The sequence below is a fragment of the Cryptomeria japonica genome, chromosome 4, assembly GCF_030272615.1.
Source record: "Cryptomeria japonica chromosome 4, Sugi_1.0, whole genome shotgun sequence".
Taxonomy (NCBI): Eukaryota; Viridiplantae; Streptophyta; class Pinopsida; order Cupressales; family Cupressaceae; genus Cryptomeria; species Cryptomeria japonica.
The window spans coordinates 231,820,895-231,835,259 of NC_081408.1; the positions used below are offsets into that span (position 1 = coordinate 231,820,895).

Consider the following 14,365-nt stretch of genomic DNA (forward strand, 5'->3'; position numbering starts at 1 on the left):
AAGATGTGCAAGATCTCAAGCATGCAAAGCACAGTGGCACTTTATCTCAATGCGTTTGCAAAAAAATAAAATGCTTACAATGAAGGCTCAGAATGTCAAAAAAAGACACAAGACTAGAAATACATGAAGAATAGCCAAAACAAGTCATCCCACACAAATGAGAAGTTTCCATTATGTCATATGTCCAAATAATTCACCAGAGTGTGAAAACACAAAAAACTGAATAAAATGCACATGGAGTAAAATTTGGAAAAAGTGCATGGATGGTTGTGAAGAGCTCTGTACCATGAAGAAGTTGAGAAATACAACTTCAGAGATCCCAAGAACACCTGCAAGCAAAATACCTGTCACAAGAGAAGAATGGAGGCAAAAAAATAATAATGGCTCTGAAGAAAAAGATTATCATTCAAAGAGGGAATAAGAAAGAAATACAATACAATCCTTATAAAAGGAGATTATGCAACCCTAAAAAAACCCTAAAGGGATAATGTGTATTATTAAATACCTACAATATTATTAAATGCCCAAGTCTAGCTTAAGTGTAGAGGATAATAGACTAATAATTAAATAAATAATTATTAGCTAATACATGATAACTCTAACATGTTTGTCTCCCCACCTCTCTTTAGAACTCTCCCTTCTTCACCTCACTTATTATCTCTTTATCTCTCACCCCTATATATATATATATATATTTCTCTCTCTTTAGCTATATATATCACTTCCCATCTCTATATTTATCTTTCTATTTCTCCTAATCTCACTCTCTCCTCTCTATATTTATCTACTCCATCTCTATCTCTTTCCACTCTTTATATATATATATATCTCATGTCCTTCTCCATCTCTATCACTATCTTCCTCTCTATCTATATCCCCTAGCTTTATCTCTTTACCTCTCCCTGTCTCCCTCTCTTTATCTCTCATGATTTCTCTCTCCCCATATCTATTTATTTATCTCCACTTTTCTTCATATGTTTGTCTCTCCACCTCTCTCCCTTCTCCTTCTCTGTATCCATCTCCATCTCCATATCTAACTTTATCTTCCTGTATCCCCTTCCTCTCTACTAAGCAATCCATTCATATTTTGATATTTTGATTAATTTTTATCTCTTCCTCTATATCTCTCTATCTCTTCCACTTTATATCTCCCTCTATTTCTCCCTAACTATCCCTCTACCTCTATATATCTCTTTATCTATTTGTCTCCCTCTTCCTCTCCCTCTATCTCCATCTCTACCTCTATCTTCCTCTTCCCCCCTCTATCTTTGGACATGTCTCCCTCTCAATATTCATTTATCTTTCTCCCTTCGCCCACTCTCGATCTTCTTAGGTCTCTATATCTATATCTCTCTATATTTCTTTTCCCATCTCTCTCTCTATCTCTATCTTGTTATTTTTTCATCTTTCTCTAGCTCCCCCCTCTCTCTCTCTCGCCCCCCTTACCTCTCCTCTCTTACTCTTCCCCCCTCTATCTCTCCCTCTTTCTCCCTATTGCGAGTATAGTATAACATGAGCCTAATTGTCTTCTTGAATCATAAGTTTTATTTCACTTGTGACTGGATGTTTGTAAGGGGATGCATAATTGATTTGAAGCTACTATTTCTTCATTAAGACCTTTGTAGCACAAACAACATCATTTGCTAAATGTCTTACCAATTGACCTCATACAATACATAAACATATACAACAAATAAACAAAAAAATCCCCTAATTGACCTTTCCCCTAAATGACCTTCCACACCTCTTCGATGTACCCATTGCACCCCAAGGTGCAATTGCTAGTTTATTTTTTATCATTTGCTAAATGTCCTACCAATTGACCTCATACAATATATAAACATATACAACAAATAAACAAAAAAATCCTCTAAATGACCTTTCCCCTAAATGACCTTCCACACCTCTTCGACGTACCCATTGCACACCAAGATACAATTGCTAGTTTATTTTTTATCATAGTTATTATAGTTAGAGCTTTTGTGCCACTCCACAAAATAATTTACCTCATTCAGGTTGCGAACTCGCGACCACATTCTAAGTCTTTAATTCTCTCTATTCGATTCATGCTTCAACGATTTTTTGTGTTCTGTGTTGGGAGATGTTCATGCATATAATTATTTACACTGCGTGTTCTGTGTTGGGAGATGTTCATGCATATAATTATTTACACTGCGTGTTCTGTGTTGGGAGATGTTCATGCTTCAACGATTTTTCGGTGATAGGATACGATCCTAAAGATTTGGAGTCTGATGAAACACTTTTTCAGATTTATGAACGGTGGCAGTTGGAGCATGGGAAGGTCTACAAAGGACTGGGCGAGAAAGAAACCAGGTTTCACATATTCAAAAGTAATTTACTCTACATTGACGCGCACAACCGCAAAAACAAATCGTTTTGGCTTGGCCTCAATCAGTTTGCAGACCTAACCCATAGCTAATTTAAAAGCACGTATTTGGGTACCGTATTTAGCTCCTCCAGGCGCCATTCGAAAGCCTCTCCGAGCATTCGATATGAATATAGGGAGGGCGAGCAGTTACCTTTATCAGTGGACTGGAGGGAAAATGGCGTCGTAACGGAGGTTAAGGATCAAGGCAATCGTGGTTAACAGGGGTTAATATTTTTTAAGTTTTCTTTACCAATTTTATGTGCTCTTCAAAGGGTTTTCTTGATGGTTTTCCTTATATGTTTTATAGGAAGCTGCTGGGCTTTCTCAACAGTTGCAGCGGTTGGAGGAGTTAATCAGATCGTGACCGGAAAGTTAATATCTTTATCTGAACAAGAGCTAGTGGATTGTGATACTTCGGCCAACCAGGGGTGCAATGGTGGATTAATGGATGCTGCATTTCAGTTTATTGTGGAGAACGGTGGCATTGACAGTGAGGTTGATTACCCTTATAACGCTCTAGACGGTGCCTGTAACATAAAAAGGTACGCATTAAATTAACCCATTTTTCAGGGTTGAGTTAATGTGGTTTAGTTTGAGAATTTCTTTCCTTGAAATTGTAGCAATGTTTTGATAGTTATTATAATTTTTCGACTTTTCCCTAGTTGAAGGAAACCCTGTAGGGCCAAAAGCGAACAATTGTTGGTTTCTGTCATAACTGTAAGTTGCTAAAGGTATTTGAAGGTTAGGGTCAATCATGGCGCCAAAGCAATACAGGAAAACCACCTAGAATTATCAAATAAACATACAAAAGAACGAGTTTAATAAATGATAAAAAATTAAAAAATAGTGGCAAGTACCAGGTTCATAAATTACATTTGATTAGCAATCTACTCCTCTCTGCGGTATAGGCAAATCCCTCTTTGGTTTGTTGGCAGTATGCTCTTTCCATTAACCATGTCAGAGACTAGTCTTATTTTGACACTGGACAATTAGTATTTTAGACCACTTTATTGGGAGACATTTATGTGGTGCAGGTCATCATGTGAGAGATCATAAAGGGATTACCTTTTTTTCAATCTCGTATATTATTAAAAAAAATTTACTTATACATACCTCATTGTTCTGCAGAGTTAGAAGTTCATCTTACCAGCTGACTTCAGTGAACCTCTGTATCTATAAAGAAGACAAATTTTTACAATTAGGTTCACTTGGGTTGTACTTTGCATCTTAAAATATGATTTTTCTGCTATGGCCTTCATTTTTTTTTCAGTCTCGAATATTATTAAACAAATTTTATTTATACATATCTCATTGTTCTGCACAGTTGGAAGTTCACATTACTGGGTGACTTCAATGAACCTTTGCCTTCTCTGTAAAGTAAAGAAATCTTCACAATTAGATTCACTTGGATTGTACTTTGCATCTTAAAATAGGACTTTCCTAAAGAAGACAAATTTTCACAATTAGGTTCACTTGGGTTGTACTTTGCATCTTAAAATATGATTTCTGCTATGGCCTTCATTTTTTTTCAATCTCGAATATTATTAAACAAATTTTATTTATAGATATCTCATTGTTCTGCACAGTTGAAAGTTCACATTACTGGGTGACTTCAGTGAACCTTTGCCTTCTCTGTAAAGTAAAGAAATCTTCACAATTAGATTCACTTGAATTGTACTTTGCATCTTAAAATATGGCTTTCCTGCTATGATAGTATTTTTATTTCAATCTCAAATATTATTAAACAAATTTTATTTATGCATATCTCATCGTTCTGCAGACTTGAAAGTTCACCTTACTGGGTTACTTCAGTGAATCTCCCTCCTCTATAAAATACACAAATCTGCACAATTAAGTTCACTTGGATTGTACTTTACATCTTAAAATATGATTTTCCTGCTATGACCTTCGTCCAAACTGGAGAGTTGCTTTATAAATCAAATGTCCATCTTTTGACTTAGATTTTCATCTTTGGAGGCAACCTTTCAAGGCAGAATATTCCACCTGTTTCGCATTTTTTCATGTGGTCATCATAACTAAAGCTAACTTTCCCTTATGTATCTGGGCTATAGATGCATTTGGCTTTCTATTTTGCTCAATTTCGTTTATTCCTATTATTCCTTTGCAATGACATTTAACTTTCAGATGAACAATTTTCCACATAAGTTCCTGAAGAAAATTGCAACTAGATTTTGATTACCCACATAAATGTTTATATATTGCATTTAGTGATATAGTTGCTTGAACTAATCAAAATGCCAGAGAGATGCAGTTACTCTGGAACACAATCTTAATAGTTGACCTTAAGTTCTCCGAAATTGACACTGTTTAATAGAGGCTGTACTGATCGTGATGCTCATATGTTTGTTGTTTTTAACTTATAATCAGCATGGACTGATCTTAGAGGCCCCTGAACATAAATTTTACTTGCTCCCCGAATCAATTAGCCTACGGGCTTAAAATCTCTTCATAATTTTTTTCAGATGTTTTTAAAGTGCTAAAATAGTATCACTTGAAACTCTGCGAATTTAAAAGGAAAAAAAATTAAAAACCATGAAATTTGGACTCATAATAAACTGTAATTACTAAAATAATGTCAATCATTATTTATTATTTTCTAATGCCTATGTGGTAATGTATATCTTGTCTCTTTGTTGGTTTAATATTTATTTTTCTTATGTGTCCAACCTCATTGGGCCATGTGTAACCTCCCCTTTTCCTCTCCCTCTCCTTCATCTATTTATTCACCTTGGGTCTGCAACAGTCTATCATTCTAATCTTTAAGTTCTCTATCATTCTGATGAAGGTTCACAGAGTGTGATTCAAAATGTCGATGCAAAAAATATAAACACAATCAAATCCAAAAAGAACAACAAGAAGCATAATAGATTGTAGAAAACTGATCACTTCAATGTCAATCATATTAGATTAATGATTAATTCAAAATCAAAACACAATTTTTAATATGAAGGATAGAATTGACCATAGGGACTCCAAATATTTTGAATACAAGATCACAGCTAAAATAAAAATTATCCATGTCATTAAATCACCTTTTATTTTCTCTCTACTGGAGAAATTTGGGGTTATTGGGGCTATCATGTCAGGGTCTTAGAATTAACATTGGGTCTCCTAAAATTAGCCTACGGGCTTAAAATCTCTTCATAATTTTTTTCAAATGTTTTTAAAGTGCTAAAATAGTATCACTTGAAACTCTGCGAATTTAAAAGGAAAAAAAAAAAACCATGAAATTTGGACTCCTAATAAACTGTAATTACTAAAATAATGTCAATCATTATTTATTATTTTCTAACGCCTATGTGGTAATGTATATCTTGTCTATTTGTTGGTTTAATATTTATTTTTCTTATGTGTCCAACCTCATTGGGCCATGTGTAACCTCCCCTTTTCCTCTCCCTCTCTTTCATCTATTCATTCACCTTGGGTCTGCAACAGTCTATCATTCTAATCTTTGAGTTCTCTATCATTCTGATGAAGGTTCACAGAGTGTGATTCGAAACGTCGATGCAAAAAATATAAACACAATCAAATCCAAAAAGAACAACAAGAAACATAATAGATTGTGGAAAACTGATCACTTCAATGTCAACAATATTAGATTAATGATTAATTCAAAATCAAAACACATTTTTTAATATGAGGGATAGAATTGACCATAGGGACTCCAAATATTTTGAATACAAGATCACAGCTAAAATAAAAATATCCATGTCATTAAATCACCTTTTATTTTCTCTCTACTGGAGAAATTTGGGGTTATTGGGGCTATCATGTCAGGGTCTTAGAATTAACATTGGGTCTCCTAAAATTAGCCTACGGGCTTAAAATCTCTTCATAATTTTTTTCAAATGTTTTTAAAGTGCTAAAATAGTATCACTTGAAACTCTGCGAATTTAAAAGGAAAAAAAAAAAACCATGAAATTTGGACTCCTAATAAACTGTAATTACTAAAATAATGTCAATCATTATTTATTATTTTCTAACGCCTATGTGGTAATGTATATCTTGTCTATTTGTTGGTTTAATATTTATTTTTCTTATGTGTCCAACCTCATTGGGCCATGTGTAACCTCCCCTTTTCCTCTCCCTCTCTTTCATCTATTCATTTACCTTGGGTCTGCAACAGTCTATCATTCTAATCTTTGAGTTCTCTATCATTCTGATGAAGGTTCACAGAGTGTGATTCGAAACGTCGATGCAAAAAATATAAACACAATCAAATCCAAAAAGAACAAGAAGAAACATAATAGATTGTGGAAAACTGATCACTTCAATGTCAACAATATTAGATTAATGATTAATTTAAAATCAAAACACATTTTTTAATATGAGGGATAGAATTGACCATAGGGACTCCAAATATTTTGAATACAAGATCACAGCTAAAATAAAAATTATCCATGTCATTAAATCACCTTTTATTTTCTCTCTATTGGAGAAATTTGGAGTTATTGGGGCTATCATGTCAGAGTCTTAGAATTAACATTGGGTCTCCATTTTTATAGACTTATCATTTAAAAATAATATGTTTATTGAATATGTATGCAGTGTACAGTATAAACTTGCATTTTTAATTTGTATGGTATGAATCTAAGTTGTCGATTCGGGTTCGGGCACCCGGTACGCTAATATGGCAAAATTTTGAAAAGGCATTTGGGTTCGTATATATATATATTTATGCAGCCTATAAGCATGAATTAAGATTAGCATGTCACATAGGATTATATAAAGTTATAAACAACAAAACCAACATAAACTTGTAATCATAGAATCATGATCATACCATCATAGCATCATATACATCAAGTTTAATATCAAAATGACAATATTCAAGTATCATTGTTTCAACTTTCAACGATTTAAAGTTTAATCATCAAATGGATTCTATAATTCATCAACATCATCATTCTCATCCTCCTCATCCTCCTCATCATTGACATTGACATTAGATGAACCATTGCCAATGCCACTTGCACTTGCACTTACATTATAAGTTTGCTCACTATCCGAGTCATCAAATGCAACAAGCTGAGAAGCGGAAGCATCCAATTCAATATGCTCTGATTCTATCTCCCACATCTTTGTTTCCCCGTGCTTGTAGTCATGTTGCTTGTGTGAAAGAAGATGCAGGTTGTGTTGTGACGTTTTCACACATCGCTCCATCGCAAATGGGGACCCCCACTTTTCGCTTTGCTTATTGTTTTGCTTGGTAGTTTCTTGGTTGTTAACCTTTGATTATGAGTGGAGGATGGTTCTGTCAACCCAGGATGAGTAGTTGAGGTCACATCACTAGGAGATGTCAAGTTGCAGGACTTTTCCTAAGGTCTTTGATCGCTTGGGTTGATTTGCTTGTGTTGGAGTCAAAGTTGGATGAGGCTTGCATGATTAAGTTGTTCTTGCTGATCAAGTCATCAAGGTCTCACTTGTATACATGAGGTAAGTCGCTAGGGTTTTAAGGTAGTATAGGTTAAGATTGAGGCTTGATGGTCATGAATTGCTTTCCATGATGAAAGAATATCCGAATGATGAAGTGTGGAAACATTCTGTTCATCAAAATTTTGACGTGAAAATTTGACTAAGGCAAAATTTTGCTCAAGTCACGCTCTTGGTAGTGGCTTGCTAGCAAGACAAATTTGTGCAAATGGCCCCCTAAATGCCGCTTTAGCAAGTTAATCATTTGTGCATGCAAAGGGGTCAAAGCTGCCATGTTTGCCAAAATTGTTGTGCATGGGATGAGCAAAAGGCCGCCATGGTGAAGCTACATTTGTGCAAACCAGCCTTCAAATACCAATTTGGCTGTGCAAATGAGCACCTGAAGGCCGAAATTCTTGTGCAAACCAACCCCAAAATACCGACTTGCAAACTTGTGCAAATGAGGCACAAAATACCGCCACACCAACTTGATCTAGGCAAGAAATCATTGTGCAAATGAAGGGTTCTAAGCCGCGCAAGTTGTGCAAATGGAAGCATAAAGGCTGGTCTAGCAAGAAGAAGGTTTTGTTCAAAGCAAAGGTAGAAAATGTATCCCAGCAAGCAAGTTTGTGCAAACAAAAGGTTAATTGCCGCCACATCAAACATGATCTAGGCAAAGGGATCATAGTGCAAATGAGCACCCAAAAGCCTCCACCCTTGTGTGAACGAAAGGCAAGAGTACGCTACATGTAGAGCAAGTTGTGCAAATGGAACACAAAACACCGCCTTGTATTGGTGCAATAAGGTGATCAATATTTGATCAAGCAAACTTGCTTGTGCAAATGAGCACCTAAAAGCCGATTAGTTAGTGCAAATGAGGCACTGATACCCGCTCAAGACAAAGTCATCAAATACAAACAAAGAGATAAAGGCTGCCTAAAGTTGATTGTGCAAACAAAGGGCTTAAAGCTGAAATCATAATACAAATGAACACCAAAATGCCGCCAACTCAACTTGTGCAAATGAAAGGCTTAATGCCACCCAAACTGAGGTTGTGCAAATGAAAGGAAGAAAACCGAAATGTTTATGCAAACCAAGCATGAAATGCCACTATTATTGTGCAATTGAAAGTCAAAATGCCGCCAAAGGGAGAAACAGATGTGCTTAAGGAAGGAGTTGGCCAAGTTAACATAAGGACAAAGCGCTCAGCATGAAGAAATAAAAATTTCATTGCAATGCCAAGTCGGCTATCAAGTGAAGAGGCATATGTCACTCATTGGCGCAAAGTCAGCAATCATGAGAAAATCAGACATTAGAACAAAAAAATATTCAGACCTTGCAACATATAAAATTCAGAGATCAAACCCTAAGCATCACACAATTCAACCTGAAATTTGAAATCAGACTAATCAAAGATCATATCAGAACTAAGGATGTGTGATCAGACTTAGATCAGACTTTAAATATCATCTAATCAACAAAGAATCAAGCATATAGGGATGAACAATAGGCAAAGTAAGGGTGTTTTATGATGTTTGATTATTTCCTTGTTTGTTTTGCAGGTGAAAGCTAAGGGGTGGTTTGATTGTGGCAAGATCAGATCACCACTTCAAAGGAGAACTCCACCTTCTTAGTGATACAATCACAACAAGGATTAATCAATGGGCCAATAGCGTGAAAGATGGAGGCTACATTGAAAAGGAGCTTTGCTGCTTGAGGTGGAGGTCAAATTATTCTAAGTGGATGGATGTCTCACTAACAACAATTCAAAGGGAAAGAGTTCTACTTGATCGAGACATCATCACGACATGATGAAGATCATGAATTCAAGTTGATCAAGACAAGTTCAAAAGACCTTCAGAGGAAAATATGAGGATGAAAAGGGGAACTCAAGCAAGATCATCAATGGCAACAAAGAAGACGTTCAAGGCTAAGCATTTCAACTTGAAAGGATCTATTCAAAGCATTCCTCACATCAAACTTACATCATCAAGGTCTCTACTTGATCAAGATATCATCTCAACACCAGGAGGTCAAGGCCTTAGGGCGTGAAGGCAAGGTGAGCAAGCAAAGATAGAGGATTGACTTGACCATAATGATGCTTCCCATCATCATCACCACATTGAGCAAGCTCAAGATGTTGAGTATCAAGGGATGTTGCTTAACTTTAACACTTACCTATGATGGGGTATCATGTCTACAATGAGGTAGCATCCCAATCATCATTGACCAATCAAAGATTTCCACATTAGCATGTCCAGATCTGATGCACCTGACTCATCTATGGAGGCACAAACTTCGAGATACCTAACCTCAATTTCTATTAGTTCACATTCAATATTGAACCTAAATGTAATTTTCTCATTGGCCAAAGGGAGTTGTTGTAACAAATCCTAATTAGGGTTTTCACCTTGTAATCTTGGCCATTGATTGTGAATCAATCTAAGCCATTCATTGTAAGTAGCTATCTATTCTCATTTGTAAAGGTTAATAAATAGATAAGAAGACAGTAGGAGAAGAGCAGTAGTTAGATAGAAATTAGCTGATAGTTAGAGTAGAGTAGGAGGAGGTAAACTTGAAGTTGTTGCAAAAGCTTGTTGGAGTAATACTTAATTTTATTGAAGTTATGGCGAATTTGGTGTTATTTCCACTTGTGGCATGGTTTCTTGTCTATTTCTTATAGTTTAATTGAAGCTCATTGATTATAATGTATGCTTATGAAGATATTTTGATGAACTTATTGGTTCATACTTTTTGTAGCTTGCTGATTGTATGCTACAATGCAAAGTTAGCCTGAACCTTACACTTGTGTTTAGTTCAATTGTGGATGCTTATTCAAGTTGCGTCATGTATGGGTATTTGCATGAGTATTCATGATATGAAAACCTTTCTTATCCTTAGAAGATCACATCAATCTTGTGTAGTTGTTGTTATCATGGCGAAGCAAGACTTGATATGAAGGAGTTTGTCTATCCGAGTAACATTCATTGTTATCTTTGATCTTAGGAGTAGTGTAATCTTCTTGAACCTTATCCTTTTGCCCTTTTTAAATCAAGTTAATTTCCATGTTCCAGCAACATCCAAATGTTCAACATTCAAGTGTTCAACGTAAGCCCCCTTGGATTACCAACAAACACATCAAATGATTGAGCTGTCCATACGTCAAGACCTGACAATAGAAACCTTGGAGTCATTTCAACTGATCATATCATTTAATATTCAAGGAGATTTTGATCAAGAGAGGATAGAGTGCCTTTGGTATTTTATTCTGTGTTTGAGGTGCATAAAAAACACATCAATAGGTTGGAATGCACATATACTAAATTCTCCGCTCTTTTTTATTGCAGCCTACTGCGCTTTATTGAGTGGATGAAAGACTGTGCCATAAAACTTGTGATAAAACTTTGACAGTGAGGGGTTGTAGGTTTTGGAAGCATGTGCCATGAAAGTACCACCAACTATGAGCATCCTTGAATCTATGACAAAGAGCATCAACACTTAGACCATTTCCATTTGCAAATTCTATGAACTCATTTGTAATAATACCTCGCTTATAATCATAAGGATAGAGTCTAAGGACTGCCTTGTACCTATTAGACACTTCTAAATCTCTCCATGGTGCAAGCTTTCCTGGTTGATCAAGAAATTGATTGCTATAGTACTTTGGTGTCAAGGCATAGGCAAGAAGATGCAAAGGAGTGGTCATCTTATTCCACCTTTCTTCAACAACTGTTTCCACTTGTTTGAAGAATTTCTCCTCGGGGTCTTGCTCTCTTGCATTTATAATGCACTTCATTTTTTCAAGCATTGAGTCAATGCCATCATAAATCTCACCAATGCAAGGCCTATCCATGTCCGTATAGCGAATCATGCTCATAATGGGCTCAATGAAGCTAAGGAGATATGTCACAAGATCCCACCATGAGTCATCCAATATCCTGAACTTAATTCTTGCTGGCCTCTCACTGCTGCTCTGCTTCCATATAGTCCAATTTGGGCTGATCACCATATTGCAAAGTGCCATTTTAACTTTCACAAGTCACCTCAAGACGATTGTGTTTGATGCAAAACAGGTCTCAACAACCTTTAGCACAAATTAATGACAAAATGATTAAAAAATAAAGCCAAACTTCTAAGAAGAATACAAAATATAGCTTACACAATGAAATTATGAACATTGAAAATAAAAATTTAAAAAATCAGAAAATGTAAAATTAAATTACTATTTCACTTACCTTCAATAGTTCCAAATTCAAAAAGGATCTAAAAATCCCTTGAGACATGTGGTGTTTTGTGATGAACATCAAAATGTCCTTAGCCTCTGCATACACTTGTTTGATCCGTTCAATTTTATTCCCAATCTTTTGTAGCATAAGATTGAGTGAATGAACTGCACAAGGTGCTGAAAAGATGTGATGATAGCGTTTCTCAACCAACACACCAGCAACTCTACAATTTTTTGCGTTGTCCATTATGACTTGAACAACATTGCGGGGTCCCATTGTCTCAATTGGCCATCTTTTACTTGGCCCTCACAATCCACAGCTTTCAAAAACATTGCCCTTTAGGGGACACCGCTATGACATTGATCAAAGGACGATTTTTAGAATCTTTCCACCCATCTGAAATAATTGATACACTTGTCTCGGCCCATGAATCCCTTATGGGTTTCAATGCACCTTCAACCCCCTTCAACTCTCTTTCCAATAAGGTTCCACGTACTTTCTCATAACCTGGACTTTTATACCCTCTTAGAGCTTCATTAACACTTTTCAACATTTTCTTCCAATATGTGGAGCGAGCAACATTGAAAGCCAACCCATTTGCATATATGCATCTTGCTACATCTTAGTTGGCAATGTCTCAACTCTCATTTTGGAATGCGGTTTCTAAAGGCCCCTTTGATCTTTTGCGTATAATGGGTGCTTCACTTTCAAGCTCAGTTGTGGAAAAGAAGGGGTGGTTTTCTACTACAACATTGGGATTAAATGGCATTCCTTTTGGTTTTTTCAAGCGGTTTGATTCAATCTACGAGCTTCTCTCTCTTCTGCTGCCTCATGCTCTCTAATATATTTCAACGCCATCTCATCTGGTATAGGCACACCATCTTTTCCAGGGCATTTTTTGATGCCTCTTCCTGGTATTCCACACAAATGATCTACCACCCAAAAATATGAACTATTATGTTCTTTACCACATCCTTGGCATCTCCAACAGAATCCACCACCTCTTGGAAGAGGTCATATAATGTCAACATACTTCCATAGAGGAGAATTTGGATCATTTCTTTGTTTTGATTGTTCATTTGTGCCTATGGAGGAAGAGGTAGATGCCATTCTAGTTCCTATGATAAAATATAACATGAACACATTCAAAAACAAAAACAAAATAATGAAAATTTAAAAACAAATAATTTTTCATGTTTGGCAATTTGTGAAACAAAATAGTTGAAAAAAACGTTCAAAAACCTACCTCTTTCAGCCAATGGGAGCTTGCAAATGTGTGGAAATGATGCTGCAACACGTGTTGAAGCTTCAAAACTCAGTCTTCAACTCCTCTTCTTTGATGTTGGAAGCCAAACTTTCTTCAACTTGCTAGCAAAAAACTAATGTTTGCAACACAAATGAAGAGAAATGATCCAAGTTTATGTTTTAAAACTCACTTTTAGGGTTTTATTTTTATTTTTTAAGTGGCGGATTTCAAAAAATTATGAAATTTTTTGAAAAAAATAAATTAACCATTGGGCCGCCGGATGCCCAGGTTTGCCCGGGTTCGAACTGGGTCTGCCCAGGTTCGACCTGGTCTGAACCAGCCCTCCCAATCACGGACCTTGGCTGGACCCACAGGTGGATCGGACCAGACCGGTAGCAGGGGCCTGCATAGGCGAACCCTGCAACTTAGGTATGAATTGCAGAAAAATAATCATGTAGTAACAATGGCTGTGAAGATGTGCTTATCAATGATGAAAACTCATTACAGAAGGCTGCCGCACATCAACCAATCTGCAAGTTTTCTTTTCCTTGGATTTGAGTTAATGTGATTTTAATAAAAGTCTCTTATGCTGAATTGGTTTATGTGCAATTATTTAACTATCGTGTATACAGGGTGTTTTCGACGGTAGTTGTGGAACTGATCTCGATCATGGTGTCAAATTAGTGGGTTATTGATCAGCTGTTAACGATTACTAAACTGTAAAGAATTCATGGGGTTCAAGTTGGGGTGAAAATGGGTACATCAGGATGGAAAGAAATATTAAGAGTTCATCTGAAGAATGTGGGATTGCCATCTAACCACCATATCCAACTAAAAATGGACTCAATCTTATATTAAGAGTTCATCTGGAAAATGTGGGATTGCCATCCAACCATCGTATCCAATAGAAAATGGACTCAATCCTCCTACACCTGATCCTTATCCTCCATCGCCAATCGAGCCTGCAACCATGTGCAATGATTACTATTCATGTACGGGTGGTAGCACATGCTGTTGTGCATATAGTTTTTATAGGTTCTGTATTCAATGGGCTCGTTGCCCTTATGAATC

At 36.2% G+C, this 14,365-nt stretch overlaps 1 protein-coding gene across 1 annotated transcript; it reads left to right on the forward strand.

Moving 5' to 3' along the window:
• The first annotated feature begins 2,443 nt into the window (after positions 1 to 2,443).
• LOC131027237 (probable cysteine protease RD21C) lies at positions 2,444 to 13,917 on the forward strand. Its single transcript, XM_059219741.1, has 3 exons — positions 2,444 to 2,594; positions 2,697 to 2,931; positions 13,583 to 13,917. Exons 2-3 carry the CDS (start codon positions 2,834 to 2,836, stop codon positions 13,860 to 13,862), a joined length of 378 nt encoding a protein of 125 aa, XP_059075724.1. The 5' UTR covers positions 2,444 to 2,594; positions 2,697 to 2,833; the 3' UTR covers positions 13,863 to 13,917.
• The last annotated feature ends 448 nt before the right edge of the window (positions 13,918 to 14,365 follow it).

Coding starts and splice junctions, on each gene's coding strand:
- LOC131027237 (XM_059219741.1), top strand. CDS start 2,834: ATGGATGCTGCATTTCAGTTTATTGTGGAGAACGGTGGCATTGACAGT. Junction 2,932..13,582: donor GGTGCCTGTAACATAAAAAG/GTACGCATTAAA, acceptor CCGGATGCCCAG/GTTTGCCCGGGTTCGAACTG.